At 38.7% G+C, this 18665-nt stretch overlaps 1 protein-coding gene across 1 annotated transcript in view; it reads left to right on the forward strand.

Moving 5' to 3' along the window:
- Positions 1–419: 419 nt before the first annotated feature.
- LOC145987926 (cytochrome P450 4c3-like) overlaps positions 420–18665 on the forward strand; it is a 49113-nt gene continuing 30867 nt past the window's right edge. The window contains exons 1-3 of the mRNA XM_083122745.1: positions 420–685; positions 5259–5362; positions 18530–18620. Of these exons, the coding sequence (XP_082978871.1) occupies positions 487–685; positions 5259–5362; positions 18530–18620 (394 nt within the window). The 5' untranslated portion in view covers positions 420–486. The remainder of the gene's footprint in view (positions 686–5258; positions 5363–18529; positions 18621–18665) is intronic.

Raw genomic sequence — 18665 nt, forward strand, 5'->3', positions numbered from 1 at the left:
CTTGTTTTGGTTAAGGAGTCGCGTGTCGTGAATTCAAATAGATAATCTCTTGTGTGACTCAAACAACATTTTGGACGTCGAAGTTGGACTTCCGGAAATGTACCCTGTGCGCAACTAAGTTCACTGAACTTACGGATAACATTAGCGCTGCTAGGCTTTGATTTCTTTTCCGGTAGTGACCAGTTGGCGAAAAAATAAAAATAACAACTTAACCTTCTGCGGACAGAGTGTGTTATCAGCTTTCAAATTCGTGGAAACCACGAGAAGGAAGTGACATGTATGATACATAATTTGCAACACGATTGTATAACAACAAACCAACTTCATGACCTTTACGATATACACTGCCCTTCAGTTTGTTCCTTACTCTTGATATTTAAGAGGAACCTTGAAGAAGATATCTGTTTTTTCGCAATGAACTTGGGTGGTGAAAGAAGTACCCTTGAACCTTTCTCAAAGTGATTTTCGAAGACTTGTCATAGTAAGATGGCGGGGGAGTGGAATATGCTTGGGGTGTTATTCGTGTGGAAAACTATCCTGTTGGTTCTGGCACTGCTTGGCGTTTGCTGGTTCCTCTACTACAGGCACTCCAGATCTAAGATGGTGCAACTGGCTAAGAAGTTCCCTTCTCCCCGCTCGCTTCCATTGCTTGGAAATGCTCTGGATTTTGTTGGATGTACAAAAGGTTGGTTTATTGATACAGAATTTGAAAGCATGTAAGGTTTCTAGTTCAAAACAGTTTGTCTCAGGTACGAATCCTAACAAAGTGTTTGTCCCTTCAACTATTTCGTCAATGAACTATTGATTGGTGTCTCTTCAATTGAACGAGAAAGCTAGGAAAGCTATGTAAATTCAACAAATCAATGTTACACTGTATTCTTGAAAAACAAAAGGAAATATTGTAAGAAAATTAGCTATCTCCTGAACCAGGGTTGTTAAATGCGCAGGAATTTTTAAAACATTCAATTCCGGCCCAGGAGAAAAAATTACCAAGCGTAAATGGGTTCTGGACCGTAAAGAAACTTTATTTCAATTCGGTCCAGCAACTTTTTTCGGATCAATTTAAATACGGGCCAAGTTCCATATTGAAATGAAACAATAGGCATCTTGGACCGAATTTAGAGTGTGCGGGAAAAAGGTTTATGGGTTCCTGGACCTTCAACAACCCTCCCCGCTGCCAGCTATAGGTAAAAATAATTATGCTTCAATATGTAACGACACTAATTTGCAAACATTAACATGTTTTGCAATAATTTTTTAACAGTAGCCATAGAAATAACACAACAAAGTTTCACAAGAAATGGAAATGGTTTTATTTGATGTTTTACTGAATGTAAGTGCTAATGTAAGGTATAATTTGTCAATCTATAAACTTTCTCCACTCTGCTGAATTGTTCCTTGAAAAAGTGCCCGATTTTATCGCAAATCTCCAGAATGTTTACATAGATGTACATCATTCTATTGTTTCCTAACCGGTAGTAAAAGTCACGTCTTCACACCCATTTTCAATACCGAAGCCACCGAACTCAAAGCACCGAGGCTTCGCAGAATCGCAGGGAGCAGTTTTCTTCGGAACTCACATCCCTCCGGGGAGGGGGAGTCTGGTGATGTCACTTTTTGACCTCGACGCTAAATAACAAATATACAATACATTTCAGCAGCAGCGGCGCCAGGATTAATGAACTAGGAGCACTGAGGGGCTGCGGAATGAAATTTAGGGGGTGCGAAGTTGAAAATATAGAAAACATCAAATACAAATGCAACCTTTAGTCACCACACCGAATACCAGTCAATTTTAGTAGGCATCTATGATAATGAAACGAAGAATACTAGTGAATTACTTCATTCTTGCCTGATTATAGCACAACGACGACATAGGGCCTCCCCGATGGCGCATTGGTAGCGTTGTTGCCTTGTAATTAAGGAGTCCCGGGTTCGATTCCCGGTGAAGGCACAAGTGATTCGGATCCCACTTTAAACTGTAAGTCCAGTCCCGATTAGCCTTACTGTGCATAAAGTGGACTTAAAACAATAAATCAATCAATCAAGTCACAACGACGACATGTTTGGACATTTCAAAGAGATAACTTGTTCAAGAGAAGCCGATAACATACATGGGTGTCTGGGGGATTATTGTGTAGGGGAAAGGAGAAATTTTTTCCCCTTAATAGTGTTGCCCCCTCAACAAAAAGAAAAGCTTCAGTTTGAAGTTATCATGCTCCTGCAATGCTCTTATAATAAGTCAAATAAATTACTGTAACTGAAATTAAGTTGCCCCCTTCTTGAAGCTCTGTTATTCGAAAATGAAAATAACACAATAAATAAGATGAAATCAAGTAGTCACTTTTATGTAATTAATAAGTAACTTTTTGGACTGTTTTACTTTTCTGAAAGATAGTGATTGCTGCTACAACTGTTTCAAACATTCCCATTGGCTGATAGCTTTTTGGAGTAATAAATAATCTGTGGGGGTTAGGTTAGGCAAGTTGGATTTGGTTCTCTTAGAAGAAGAAGAAGACGAAAATGGTTGTAGCAGCAATACCGACCCATAAACGTTACCCTTTCGATCACGTCCGTCCTTTTATGTAATGCATACATACCTTCCAGGGGCGTAACGAGACTGATGGGGCCCCCGGGGCAAACTACTCAAGTGCTTCCCCCCCGGTTACTGCTATTATAATAGCTGAATCTACGAATATCAAAGGATCATAATTTTAGCATGTGAGGTGTAAGCATATATAATTGTCTTTATTATCATTAAAGATGTGTTTGTTTTTGATAATTCCGAGAGACGAATAGTACAAAGTAACTAATAAGATAGATATTGTAAAATACATTCTCTACTCATTAACAAATTAAGATTAATGATTAATTATAATGCATACATTATGGATTAATTTATTATCATTTACGCAAAAGCATTAATTACTTTGTTAAACTTGATTTCTTGGCTCTGACATTTTCAGTTGAAAGTAGACCCAGACCACTAAGACGTTCCTGCCTCATAGTACTGCTTATGTTTTTTATAATTTTAAATTTAGAAAACGACCTCTCTGCCTTTACTACTGTTAGAGGAACAGTAGGGCAATAAAAACGGGGCACCTAGATCCTGAAATACTGGCTTATGGGTGTTGTCTAACTCCTCGGCGATAGCAGAACTTCCTATTAAAAAGTTTATATCGATGTCGGCTGATCGCCGTAGAATCGGGAACAGATTTTGCAAGGAAGCCAGAATTTCATCATCTAGGTGTCCCGTTTTTATTGTCGGTGGCTGTACATGAAACAAGCCGTGCACACATCAGGATAACTGGAAGTCGTGTATCACAATGGTATCAACAAGGTATTTCACATAATTCACGACCTTTGTCTTGTGTTTGAAAGAATTTCTGATTATATTTGTGACTGAAATAAAGTTTTGGAAATGTCTTTTCCCATTTTCCAGGTTCTTTCCGAAGCTCAGTATCTATAGAACTTCTCACAAACACGGTTATCACTTTCTATGTGTCTACAACTGCTTTCATGTCTTTAACCCTAGAACACTATTGTGTCCCCATATTACATTGTAACTAGCGCTACATAAATTTTACGTACATGAAGAACTTGATTTTCAACAGAACCTCTACATCAAACAAAATGACTCTTCTTTTTTAACATTATTTTGTTCATTTTCCTTATATTGCGGTATTATTCTGAATTTAAAAATGTGTAAACATGGTTTTATTAAACATAGAATATTTTAAGAGAATTTCTTGATTGACAAGCCTGTACGTACATTAAGAATGAAGGCAAGAAGTTCAAACAATAAAAAACAAACAATAATAATATTTATAATACTGTAAATAAGGAATGAATGTCATTTTAAAGTTTTACGAGAAAACTTTTGTTTTTCAAAATCTAAGTATCGGAATCGAATTTACGAAAGATTTATCTTGTTTTACTAGAGCTACGTAAAATTGACGTACAGAGTCCAACATAACGAACAAACTAAAGACGTTCAATGCTTGCACCCCCCTTACCACAAAACTGCCTCGCGTCTGACAGAAAACCCGAGGCACTGCTAGGCGGAGGGGTGAGTGGGTGCGAGGTGGGAGGTAGGGGAGGGATTTGAGCGCAAAACATACATAAATTTTACGTACGGTAGTATTCTAGGGTTAAAACTATTGTCGAGTAGAGAGCAGATTGTGTCTATCATCGGCTAAAATACGGGTACGTTGAACCAGCTCTCTCGGTTGGCAAGAGTTTGTCAAAGTGCTTCTATATCTTTTTTATTATTTTGTCATAGAATTGACTTGAAATTCTCCCACTTGGCATATATTTTCATCATTTCAACAAGCGATTCAAATTATCCCCGAAAGTCATTCATTTCTAAGAGAGCGTTCAGTAAGAGATCATATGCAGCCGCATCAAGAGAGTCTGTTTGTTATGACTTAGATGTGATATTCATCTGCTCCAAGACTTTACCTTGAACATTCAATAATAGAATAAAAAACTGAAAGATTCAGTTTTAACCTTAAGACCAATAGCCAAATTTCTTTCATTTGGCGGGTCTCCCCGTTGGCGCAGTGGTAGAGTCATCACCTTGGAATAAAGGGGTCCCGGGTTTGATACCCGATGGAGACTCATAGTGGTTCGTATCGTACTTTAAACTGTGTCCAGTCCCAATTTGCCTTACTGTGCATGAAGTGAACTTAAAACACCAACTCGACAACCAACTCCTTGACCTAGAAACATATTTACTCATATTGTAGTCAAAAGTCCTTAACAGATGGCGCTGCATGCATTATACATCTTGCGAAGATTTACATGAGGAGTCAAATGACAAGATCTAAAATTAAATATAAAATATGCAAACATAATACACTCAGAGGAAAGGCACGAACATGTCGTTAATGAATAAGGAACTAGCAATTAAATAACAAGAGCACGATTATTTTACATTTTTAGGTACGGATTTTGTCAGTTCGGGAAATGAAACCTATAAAAAATTGGTCTTTTCTCATTGCAAACACGAAATTGATAATTTGAATTCCACAGGAGTAGGTATGTGCTACTAATGAGGTCATTTTTCTCGGTGTGATTTGTGTGATTTAATTATGCGGAAGATAATAACGTTTTTGAGTTCATTATCGGTTTCTAAACGATTCAATTATTTTTAAATTCTTGAAGTTCAAATATTTGCATAAACAACTTCATTCAAAAAACAAAAACTCTGATCTTTTAGAAAATATAGCGCATATATTTCATTCTTTTTTTTTCAGATATATTCAAGACGTATATTGGCTATTTCCAACTTGGGGACACCTTGGCTTACTGGATTGGTCCCAATCTAGTAATTCTTACTATTGAACCTTCTGTAATCGAAGTAAGTACCAAATGTTTCTACTTTTATTTATCGTATTTACGCCAGAACAAACACTTGACAAAGGTAACAGAACTAATCAAATACATAAAATAAAGGGTGATTCAAAAAACACTTTACAATTTTGAAAGCATATAGAAATTTATTCAGATAACTTACAGAGTCGGTTGAGATACCATTGCAAAGCAAAACACATCAAGTTTTGACTCACGTAGTCCATTAGTACCGAACTCACCCACCAGTAGCGCTGTCAGCATTGTTCTTGAAAATGGCTACTTTTATTGGTGCGGAACGTGCTCTCTGTGTGCTTTGGTTTCACGAGATGTAATCAGCAACTGCAGTGCAACGTAAGTTTCGTACGGAGTATCGTAAGGCGCCTCCTAGTAGGCCTACAATTTACTCTTGGCCCCAAACCTTCGCTGAGACTGGTTTCATGGCCACCTCGCTCCCCATATTTGCCCCCGCTAGATTTTTTCTTGTGGGGTTTCATTAAAGATCGAGTTTTTTACCAGCTTTACCTGCTGATCTTCCTGACATGTGACTTGGAATTAACGCCGCCGCTGCAGAAGTGACGCCTGACTTACTGGTGAAAGTCTGGAATGAAATCGACTTCAGGTGGGGCCGGATGTACGTCTTTGCCGCCTCTAGCCCAAACAAGCTCTGCCGCCCCCAATACCGTTTATCAAGAATGAAAAAATATCATTATTTTCTGCATTACTATTTTTACTATTAACGGCATGCAGTATTAATTAAATGATACAAAAAGTAACAAAGCGATGACAAAAATTATATAAATTACATTTTAACATTTTCCTCGTTTCTCAGAGAATACTTTTATTTTTACTTTATTTAAGTGATAGGTACATACCATCATACAAAAAATGTAACAAAGCGATATGACATAAATTATATAAATTACATTTTAACATTTACCTTGCTTTTCAGAGAAGTGAGTCTTACTCTTTAATCACTCATAATGAGCGTAATGACGTTTTAAACTTACCCCAACAAACACACGTCTTACACTGACACATGCTAGACGCGACACACCACCTACTTCTTGAAGAATATTCTCGGGCAACTAACAGTAGAAGAGTACAATGCGAAACCCCTTCAATAATGCTTGCGCCGACAGTTTAATTCTCAACAATTCAACGCGAATCACGTGCTTTTGATATGCGGCTAATGCCGGCAGTAACAAGGAACGGCGTTCCTGGAACGCAGCCGAACCGGTGTTGTCTTTCAAAAGCAAGCGGCAGGCTCCACGTTCTTGCCGCAATCGCCGACCCGGCTCAGCACAATACTCTACATTCGAAACAACAACGTCGGTAATTAAAACAACAAATTAGTAAACTAGTTCCTAGCCCTGCTAGCCTTTCTCTCTTAAGAAATATTATTCGTTAACTTATATGTACAATACAACTACATTAAGTAGTTCCATTGGTGTGTCCGGAGAAAAAAATAGAGACAATCCGAGAATTAGGTATTCCTTATAAATTTAAAACAAACAATCGTGCCGACCCTACCAAAGTGCCGCTCTAGGTCCGGCCCTATGAGGCCTATTGGGAAATCCGGGCCTGTGGGATGTAAGGCCATATTACAAATGGTAGCCACATCGACCCAACATGAATGTTGTATGAAAAACGTGATGTGTTTTGCTTTGAAATGGAACCTCAACCGACTCTGTGACTTACCTGAATAAATTTCTATATGGTTTCATTGATTGATTGAATTGGTGTTTTAAGTCCACTTTATGCACAGGAAGGCTAATCGGGACTGGACCTACAGTTTTAAGTGGGATCCGAACCACTATGTGCCTCCACCGGGAATCGAACCCGGGACACCTTGATTACAAGGCGACGACGCTACCACTGCGCCATCGGGGAGGCCCTACTATATGGTTTCAAAGTTGTACTGTCCATTTTGAATCACCCTGTATACACTATTCTTTGTAAGTACATTCCACAAATGACTAAATTCCAAACTAATACAGTTCCATGAGTGGCGTACTCAGGTGAGGATTGATCGGGACCATAAACACCTTCTTGATCCAGGTTTTCTGAGTTTATTCGAATTGAAAGTGGAAATTTGGAGGAATTTCCCACTAATAGATTTCTTTACCCATTGTTATTATAACTAGAAATAATTGTACAACTTGTGTCTTAAATATTTACAGGATTCATGATAATGCTGAAATTTTAAATTCAGATCATAATTTTATTGTAAATATACCTGATATAATACATGTTTATAGTAGAGGAATCAGTACTCTTTCTTGAGGGAAGGGAAGGTTACACATCCAATTATTTGTAGCATAGCCCTTTGGAACCTCTTTGAATCGAACATCAATTCTACATCTAACTTCTTCTAAACTACAGCGTGTATCATAATACAGAGTGTCCCAAAAGTCCCTTAACAGCCGTCCTAGAGACGTGTAGTGCAGATATTGACATGATTTGAGTATATAGTAATACTGTAGGGGTAGGGGGAACATGATTGCTGTGGGTGACCATGGCGGCGGCCATCTTGGTATCCGCCATATTGGATGGAGGTCAATTTTTTTAAATGGGAAGGTATATGTGTGGCACATAATTTTAGGCTAGAATTGCACCAGAAACAAGAATATGAAGCCAGTTTTCAGATATCTTTAATCTGTGAAAAGTTATTGATGCAATGTTGAATAAATGATGACGTATGATAAAGTATGGAAATTGTGATAACTGATATAATATCTCTTTTGTTGCAAGTGTAAGTGACAAAGAACATGATGTTATCCAATGAGGAACGAATTGAGATTATCCTCATTTCCGCCGAAAGGAGTTCACGGGACATTGCCAATGACTTCAATCAAAGACATCCGCTTAGGCCTCCAGTGTCGCATGTTAGTGTGGCCAATGTGATGAAGCGGATTAAAGAAACGGGTGCAGTGCACGATAGACGTCGATCGGGAAGGCCAAAAACAGCCACGGATGAAGAAACAACAACGGCATTTCTGGCATAATTCGTGAAAAAAGTATTCACCCAAAAAAAGTATTCGACGACTATCCGCCCAATGTGGTGTTAGCAAGAGTTCGATTAGCATGATTATGCCAGAACACAAGTGGCATCCCTACAAGATGCAAACGCAAGAACATCTCAATGAAGATGATCTTCATAGGAGGGTGGAATTTTGTGAGTGGTGTGTCGTGCAAATTGAACGTGACCCTGACTTCTGGCGAAACATTCTGCATAGCGATGAGACATTTTTTTATACCAATGGTGAGGTCAACCGTCAAAACTTGCGGTATTGGTCCTCTGAGAACCCGCACTGGGTAAACCTGGGTAACGTGGTTGGGCCAGCAAAAGTTATGGTGTGGTGTGGAATTTGGAATACCCAAATCATAGGTCCATTTTTCATTGAGGGGACATTGAATGCAGAGACGTACCTGCAGTTGCTACGCGATCTTTTCTTACCTTCAGTGTGTATGCCGGATGGGTCTTTCCCAGAATTTTTTCAACATGATGGTGTACTACCTCATTATGGGAACATTGTTCGGCAGTACCTTGATGTCCAATTTCCTGGTAGGTGGATTGGCAGACGAGGACCAAGAGAGTGGCCAGCCAGGTCTCCAGACCTTACTCCTCTTGATTTTTACTTGTGGGGCCATCTTAAGGCCATGGTTTATGCAGTTCCAATACATGATATGCGTCACCTTCGTCAACGAATCACTGAGGCCTGTGCCGCTGTCACTCCCGATACTCTTTTGAATGTTCGCGTGCATGAGAGACTTGCTTACGGATGTGTTTACGGGAGCATGGCGAGCAGATTGAGCACATTTTGTAGCGCAATAACTTTTCACAGATTAAAGATATCTGAAAACTGACTTCATATTCTTGTTTCTGGTGCAATTCTAGCCTAAAATTATGTGCCACACATATACCTTCCCATTTAAAAAATTGACCTCCATCCAATATGGCGGATACCAAGATGGCCGCCGCCATGGTCACCCACAGCAATCATGTTCCCCCTACCCCTACAGTATTACTATATACTCAAATCATGTCAATCTCTGCACTACACGTCTCTAGGGTGGCTGTTAAGGGACTTTTGGGACACCCTGTAGAGTAAACAGTTTATCAGGTTCCTTGTTAAACAAAATTATCTGAAACATAAGAATGAGGTTTGTTGTATAACAGTGAGAACATCTTCAAGTTTTGTTTTTATGGCCAAGACTTTTGTAAACAAGATCATTGTGCCGCTGGTGTAAGGTTTAAAAAATGGCAACTTTCACAGATCACAAGCCCTTACACCCCTAGACTTCTGCATTTGGGGCTTTGAGAAAGACAAAGTTTATGTGCCACGTATGTTCCGGGACATAAACATTTGTTCTGGAAAGGAAAAGTAGTCACCTATACCTAGCAGGCCCGTGCCCAGGATTTTATTGAGGGAGGGGCCAGGCCCGTGTATACATACATACATATATACATAGAGGCCTATACCGCGTGAGGCACCTAAAAGTACCACCTGAAATAGCGAAGAAACCAGAAACAGTAGCGATGTGAGGTTTGCGGGAAACAATAATATCAAATGGGGCTCGTAAATCGGAGGTATGGGTTGGGTCGAAAAATATCGACAAATGGGGCATCTGGAGCAAAGTCATATTTTTTTAAATGGAACGATATACAATAACATGCATAATATAAAAGAGCACACGCAGAGAAACACAACGCCGTTGGTCTCATGCATCTACTGCACATAGGAACGAAGATATGGTCATGTGAAAATATGTAAACAAACTAACAAGTGGCCCACTTGACCGTCAGTACCACGGCATGTACAAGTATGAGATGTCGGAAGCCATTGGACAAGATGAAGACAGAACGTGTTAAAGGAAGAAAAAATACAGTAGACATCGTCAGCACCATGTATTTGACAGTGTTACAGCATAATGAAAATGACCATGACAGTATGTCGAAGAACCACTGCGTAAGAAGCGAAAACCTGTCAAAGTGTGTGTTCAAAGTGGTGGCCGTCAGCTGCGATACAGGCAACGAGGCGCCCACGCAAAGATCGTTGCACAGAATGTAGCATCTCGTAGGGAATGTCCCTACAGGCCGCAGTAATGCGGTGTTGCATATCCTCTGGAGTTGTTGGCACATCCCGGCAGACAATGTCCTTCAGCATTCCCCACAGGAAAAGTCTAACGGTGGCAAATCTGGGGAACGAGCCGGCCATTTGACAGGCCCTCCACTTCCAATCCAACGATTTGGAAATGTATTTTCCACACATGCTGTAGCGCGTCTTGCACTGTGAGCTGGGCACCCGTCATGTTGGTACCACATTTCCCTCCTTGTCTGAAGTGGTATGTCCTCCAATAGTACAGGCAGTTCATGTTGTAAAAACTGTATGTATCGGTCAGCATTCAGTGTCCCTTGTATAAAAAAAGGGCCAATGAGATGTTCACCCATTATACCACACCACACGTTCACACTCCATGGGCGCTGGCGTTCCACTTGGCGAAGCCAATGTGGATTTGTCACCGACCAATAGTGCATGTTCCTTAGGTTGACATTTCCATGATTGGTAAAAGTTGCCTCATCAGTGAAGAGGATACGTGACAAATCGGGTGTGTCGTGTCGTAACATCCATGTGCAAAACCGAACACGGTCCACAAAATCATTCCCGTGAAGTTCCTGATGGAGGGAGATATGATGTGGGTGAAACTTGTGTGTGTGCAGAATGCGCAATACACTTCGCTGACTCATCCCAGCATCCCTGGCAATTTCACGGGAGCTAACGTGCGGATTCACAGCAACAGCGGCGAGAACATTTGTTGCACCTGCCTCACCTGTAGTTGGCTTGTTCCGCACACGTGCTCGTGGTGTTACACTTCCGGTGTCTCTTAATTTAATAAATAACTTACCAAACAGACGTCGAGATGGCTGTCGTCTGTCCGGATATCTCTCTGCGTACACACGGTAGGCTTCTGAGGCATTCTTTCGTCATTCCCCATAAATCAGGATCATGTCCGCTTTTTCTATGTTTGTGAACACCATAATCTTCGCTCTTACCACTACGACTGCTTGCTATGAACTAACACGATCTCGTGGACCTGCTATCAAAACTTGCTCTTCGTAAAGGCAGTTCTGTCAGGCACCTGAGAAGTCTTACATGCCGTGGTACTGACGGTCAAGTGGGCCACTTGTTAGTTTGTTTACATATTTTCACATGGCCATATCTTCGTTCCTATGTGCAGTAGATGCATGAGACCAACGGCGTTGTGTTTCTCTGCGTGTGCTCTTTTATATTATGCATGTTATTGTATATCGTTCCATTTAAAAAAATATGACTTTGCTCCAGATGCCCCATTTGTCGATATTTTTCGACCCACCCCATACCTCCGATTTACGAGCCCCATTTGATATTATTGTTTCCCGCAAACCTCACATCGCTACTGTTTCTGGTTTCTTCGCTATTTCAGGTGGTACTTTTAGGTGCCTCACGCGGTATATATATACATATGTATATATGTGTGTGTGTATATATATATATATATATATAGCGAGAGAGAGAGAGAGAGAGAGATTACAAAATAGTTCAAATAATTCTGTGTTCCGCATATTTACAATGTTTCAAATTTCCTTGAATTTTCTTATGCGAGCGCCATTGAAAAGTCTATGTTTATAAAATAATATATTTATAAATTAAATGTTGCGTACTAGCAATTATTATTACAATAAAGAACATGTCTAAATGTGAGTTAACAAACAAAATTATTAAAGAGACATTTTCGCATCAAGGCTGCAGTTCGAAAAAAGTCTGGACAGGGAATAAAAGTAATGGACTGTTCTGACTAAATCGATGAATCGGGCGTCTTGTAGCTTTGCATCAATGGTTATAAAATTAAAACTGCCCAATATTGCAGACTGGATACTTCTACACAAGAGATACATTCATTTATGCAAGAACAAAATTGAAATTTCTACAAATTTGAAAAATCGACGATGTTATTTTCTTAATGTTTTATTCGTTCACATTTAAATATTTCAGGCTTCGAGGGGTGTGCATGGGCCCCATGGTCCCTCCCCTGGGTACGGGCCTGATACATGGTATATATATCGAAACAAATATTTCTAAACATCTGCTCTCTGAACGTGTTTCGAATAGTAAAACCATAATTTTCTTTACTTAGTGGGAAATCAGAACAAAGAGCCCCCTACCTACGTCTAAATGTGGAACGCGAGTTCTGAAGGCTTGCTTTTATTTTCATCAATTCTTTATTCATGTAACACTTTCCCTATGAGATATTTTACTTGTTTTATTTTTTAAAATATCGACACCTCAGTGTTTCTTCCTCAACAATTGCTAACATTCCACAGCCCTGTTTATGATTTTATTTAACACAATACCGGATAACAAGGTAGCATTTAAGAAATGATGTTAGAATTTAAATTCCTAATAGAGAAACATTATACTGTTTCGTCCAAATATCCATTAAGAAAGTGAAAGGTTAACTTAGAACGCACTTTGTTTCAGAAAGAAAATTGACCATATTTACATTAAAAATCACACTTTGACATAGGACGTAGGGTTTTGATTTTCACGGCGATAAGAAGCTTTGTAACCTGGTATTCTGACAACACGTCGGGGATAATGTTGGAATTGCATGTTCTGCGCGTTTAATGCAAAATATGATTTGAATTGTTGTTTTAAGTTCATTTTATTGCACAGAAAGGCTAATCGGGACTGGACCTACAGTTTAAAGTGGGATCGGAAACATTTTGGCATGTGTACCTTCACCGGGTATCAAACCCGGGACCCTTTGATTACAAGGCGATGACGTTGCCACTACGTCATCATGGAGACCCCTTAATGCAAAAATTCTGCTCTTTGCTAGTATTCACTTTTCTTTTATAAGCCTCGGAGGTTGTTTTAGTACACGTTATGCACAGAAAAGTTAACCGAGACTGAACCTACAGTTTTAGGTGGGATCAAAAAAACTATGTGAATTTGGTAACTGACAGTCAACAGGAAATTTCCTCTCCTATCAAAGGTAGGCTACAAGTGTACTGTATTTTTCAGTAAATGTGAACCGTGTTATCTATTTTTTTTTTTATTTAAAGACGAAAAATACCTTGGCAAATTGAAATATCGAATATTCACCGAGATATTCTGCATTGTGTAATAGCTTAAGAAGTGATGCAACAGAAAATAAGAGCCATGAGCTTTGAATTATGATTAAAATGCTTGCAGGGAAGTCCAGGCGACTTGATCTTGTCTTACTTCTATTTATCATTTTGTAAATTTACAACTTGTGTCATATCTATACAGTTACTCACAATGTTGTTCGTACAGGGCAAACCTATCGACAGAGTCGGATTTGTTAAAGAGCATTTACATAAGGATCAGGAGTTTTGGGACAACGTGTCCCATTAAACCAAAATAAACCTGCACGGATCAGATGGTGTGACCAGAGTGTGGAGGAAGGCAATTACGCAGGGCAATGCTACCAATACAACGCCTATGGTCAAACATGGTGGAGGATTCAATATGATCTGGGCCTGTATGTCGACTAAAGAAATTGGGAAAATGCAAGTCATTGGTGGAATCATGGACAAACATGTCTGTAATAATGTCCTGAAGAATAACGTGAAATAAAAGGGTCCAGCAAAATGGGGTTGCCACGTGTGTTCACATTCCAGCAGGATAACGACAGCAATCATAGCTACTGCTCAACTCAACAGGGATTGGTTGATTTTGAATGTACCAAAGCAGTTGCAAACACTAGTTCAAAGTTCAGAAACGTGTCCATAAACATGAGTGCAAGTCAAAAGAAGATCTGAAGGGGGCCGTCGCTTTAGAGTGGGAGGGAATCAGCCCACAGATCTGCAAGGTCGCTTCTATGCACAGGAAGTGCTAAGCGGTTACTAGGGTCAAGGGTTATGCATCTGTCTAATAAACTGTCTCATTTTATAACATTTGTATGTTTGTTTTTCAATTTTCATTGCAACTGTGCGAACAGAAATGTGACATCAAAGTAGCATGTTTGTGCCAAAATGTATGTTTTTTCGTTAAATGGGGGAACAAACGGTTGTAAATAAATCACCATGTGTGTTATAGGGAACGGGACTTTATGTGCTAAAAAACTCAGAAATATTTTTTTTTTATGTGTCATAAATGTTGAAAATATGTGATAAAAACAGGAAAATATGTGACAAAAATAAAAAAAAAATTTGGTAACAAAAACAAAATATTACATGCATTTTTAACACCTGAAATGAGTTTCTAAATGCTTACCTTTTAGTGAGCTATTTTTTTAGAAAAGTTGCAGTGGATCACCATAGTTTTTTCTTCCAATTTCTCCATTGTAAATCTGTGACGATTATCTATAAAAAGCATCTTATATTGTGAGAAAGATCGCTCCACGTCACAAGAAACAATTCTTGCATATTTGAAGCACGAAATGCCACTAACGCTGAAGTTTTCCAAAGCTTCTTCTTCCTTTTCTTCACCTTACGAAACACGTGAAATTTGGCACAAAGTTTGAAAACCTTGGTCTTTCCCAAAACTTTCTGTACATTTAGACATTAGCACTTGTGCGTTAGATCCACTGGGGGTATTTTTTTTCCCCCAATAGGATCGTCGGCGAGGCGCCAGAAGTCTGCCAGCGAGCGTGTTCAAAGACAAAACAAACCTAACACTCTCGATAGGAAAGAGGTGCGGAGAATAAACATTTTTCCTTCGAGGATTTCGAGGTAGCTGAAGTCAAGGAGCGATTTTATGTATTTAAAATGAAAATTCGCAAAATATGTATTTACATACGGAAAACTGGGGAATATGTGTTTTTATGTAAAATAAAATTTGCTGTGTTTACATATAAGGCTATGATCAGAATTATGGCAAAAACGAGGGTCTCTATCTTATCGCAGAAAAAACATTTATTTACCTAAAGATCTGTTCCCTAGTTATAACCAAATGTAGGGAGAATACCTAATGTACTAAAAGTTATTGTAATTTTTGCTTTCGTTTACTTCTCACACTTTCATCTGTACGAACAACATTGCTGTATTTTTGATATTGCACGTCATTCATTTTATGCATGTCATGTACACAAGTATCGAAAATGTATTATTTAAGATTATGTTCTGCAATATTTTCGAATATGGTAGTGAATAATTGTAGAGCGCAGCAGTTAAATACCGTACGAAAAACATCTATGGAGGAACTATTTGTCAAACTACTCTATAGGAAAACTCAAAATTTCAATATGGGGAGTGGTTGGAATATCACCTGCACCGAGACACTAGGAAACGGTTTGCCGAATTGCCATGCCAGAAATCTAAGGGTTTCTAGACAAAAAGTTCTTTCCGTCAACGCCACCTCAGAATTTCCTTTCGGGTCTTTTCGAGCGTCTTCTTGTATTTCCCGCATCCCCTGTAGAGATAAACAGAAGAGAAATGTTGCAACATCCCAAAACAGGGCTGTTCGGAACTGCAAGCTCTCTATAAGATTTTTCTCCGAAAGACGCATGGATTATTCCTTACGGGTATTTAGAGCGTCGCAGTTTGCAGGGCAGTAGTGGGTGATAAGCTTAATATTTAATCTTTCCTTTCTTACTAGCTCAAGCTCTCTCTCTCTCTCTCTCTCTCTCTCTGTCTCTTTCTCTCTTTCATCCTTCATTTCTGTATCTCTTTCTCTTTTTGTAGCTCATTACTTCTCTCTTTTATCCTTTGTTTCTTATCTCTTTTCCTATTCGTTGCTCATTCTCTCTCTTTTTCGTCCTTGGTTTCCTTATCTCTTTCTTTTTTGTTGCTCATTCGTTCTCTCTTTCATCCTTCCTTTCCCTATCGCTTTCTCTTTTTGTTGTTCGTTCTTTCTGTGTGTACTTCATTTACTTCTGATTTACCTCCTACATGAACATTTAAAAGTTCATTAAGTTCTTCCAACTATTTAAAATATCGCTTGGATCAGGCAAAAAATCTCAGTTTTTATCGTTTGCTTTAGGTTGCCATACTTTTCTAAATTCATTTACACCTTCAAATAAATCTCTTATATTATTACTTTTGCTCTTTGTTTCAATTTCGTTATTTTTACTTTTCAAGTAACATATTTTTTTTACTTCTTTTGATTGATTGATTGATTGAGTTGGTGTTTTAAGTCCACTTTATGCACAGTAAGGCTAATCGGGACTAGACCTACGGTTTAAAGTGGGATCCGAACCAATATATCCCTCCACCGGGTATCGAACCCGGGATCCCTTGATTACAAGGCGACGACGCAACCACTGCACCATCGTGGAGGCCTTTTTTTCTTCTAAACGTACGGTTAACTTCTCGCTTTACTCTATTATAATTGCTTAAATTTGTATTATATCATCAGTCATTTAACAACCTAAGTCTAGCCTGATTTCTTAATTCTATTAGGTTATGGCATTCAATATACTTTTTCTTGGTTTATGGTCTCCTATACTTTCTTTACCTGCTGATTCTATTGCATTACGTATGTGCTCGCAATTCTTATTTACGTATGTTTCACTTATATTTTCTGCATCATTTAAATCCTGCAAAATATCAAATCTATTTGACAGTTTATTTTGGTAATCTTTGTTAATTCTATCATCAGCAAATTTTCCTGTATTAAATTTTAGAACTTTTAGATTTTGTTGCTTATGATTTATCAGTCAGAGTCTTTTTCTTAATTTAGCAATTACTAAATAATGGCTACTGGCACAGTTAGCCTCTCTATGTGTACGAACGTCAATTATACTAGTATGCCTTCTCTTATCAATGAGAATATGATCTATCTGATTATGAGTTTTACCATCTGGAGAAGACCAGGTATATTTATGGATATCTTTATGTTTAAAAGTGGTACTTTTCACAATTAAATTCTTTGAGGTTGCAAAAGTAATCAATCTGATACCATTATCATTACTTAATTCATGAAGACTTTCTTTACCAGTAGTAGGTTTAAATGCCTCTTCTTTGCCAATCTGTGCATTACAGTCACCTAACAGAATTTTCATATACTGGGATAATTTATCAAAGATCTGTTCTAACTCTGCATAAGAATCGTCATTAGTATTGTCATCTTCATCTTCCGTTGGTGCATGAATGTCAATTAAAATAATTTTGCACCACCTACTTTGTAAAACTGCATATGATATCCTATCATTAATAAATTCTACTGTTTTAAGGGCCGAGTTAATTCTATTGTTTATGAAGAAGCCTGTTAGAAAATTATGATTTTCAGTTCCACCATAGAAAAAAGTATAATTTTTAGTTTTACAATTCCGTTCTCCTGGCCACCTAACTTCCTGGACAGCTACTACATCTAATTTATACTTAACTATCTCATTAACTGTACACTGAAATGCCCCAGGCCGGTAAAGGCTCATAACATTTTAGGTGCCTAATTTAATATCCTTATTCCTAATGTAGATCTTATCCTTAGTCCAGGGACCTCCCAAAGTAGTCCCCGCCCGGAGATCCGAATGGGAGACTATTTTACGTCCTTAATATTTTACCTTAGGAACATCCATGGTCTCATATTGCTGATTCTTGACATGTCTTTATACAGTGCAGAGTTGTCAGCTCTACACCTAACCCCCAATATGAATGGAGGACCGCACCTGTCGTTGGTCATCGGATCCCTCGGATCCAGCTGGGAGGACCACATAGTAGTCCACCAGCCGTACCCCACCTCTGCCATTTTGGGACGCTCATAGAGCGATTACAGGACAGCTCTATAAATTCCAACAGAGTAAAATGTTCACCATTTCACTCGTTGTTCTACTACAGAAATATTTCTGGAAATTCTTCACCTTGCAATTTGTAGTGAATCGAAGCTATATCACAATGAGCCAAAGCCCATAGCCCGCCTTTCCCCCACCTGGCGCCGACACCACTCTGAATAGCTAATTAAAATTATTCTAAGGTGCCCTAACTAAATATACGTATAATACCTTGACAACGAAATAAATGGTCGTGTTCAGGGAAAAGTATTCCCAAAAAAATCAGAAAGATGCAAGTACGTATGTTAAGACTACATACTACTCAATAAATATAAATATAACAACGCGTATGGTAGAGAGCGTAGTTTATTCTTAAAATAAAAGTATAAATAATTTTAATCTACTGTTTCAAAAGAAAAAGAGTCTGCAATAAGGAAATGTTGTTATCTTGTTTCAGGAAATACTTGGCAGCACAAAGTACATTGATAAGCCAGATCTATACGTGTGTTTCCACAAATGGCTTGGCACTGGACTTCTCACAAGCACAGGTATGATAACCATTATCCGTGTGTTAAGGAGCAGGGCCATAACCC

Source organism: Lepisma saccharinum, chromosome 5, assembly GCF_977018435.1.
Source record: "Lepisma saccharinum chromosome 5, izLepSacc3.1, whole genome shotgun sequence".
Classification (NCBI taxonomy): Eukaryota; Metazoa; Arthropoda; class Insecta; order Zygentoma; family Lepismatidae; genus Lepisma; species Lepisma saccharinum.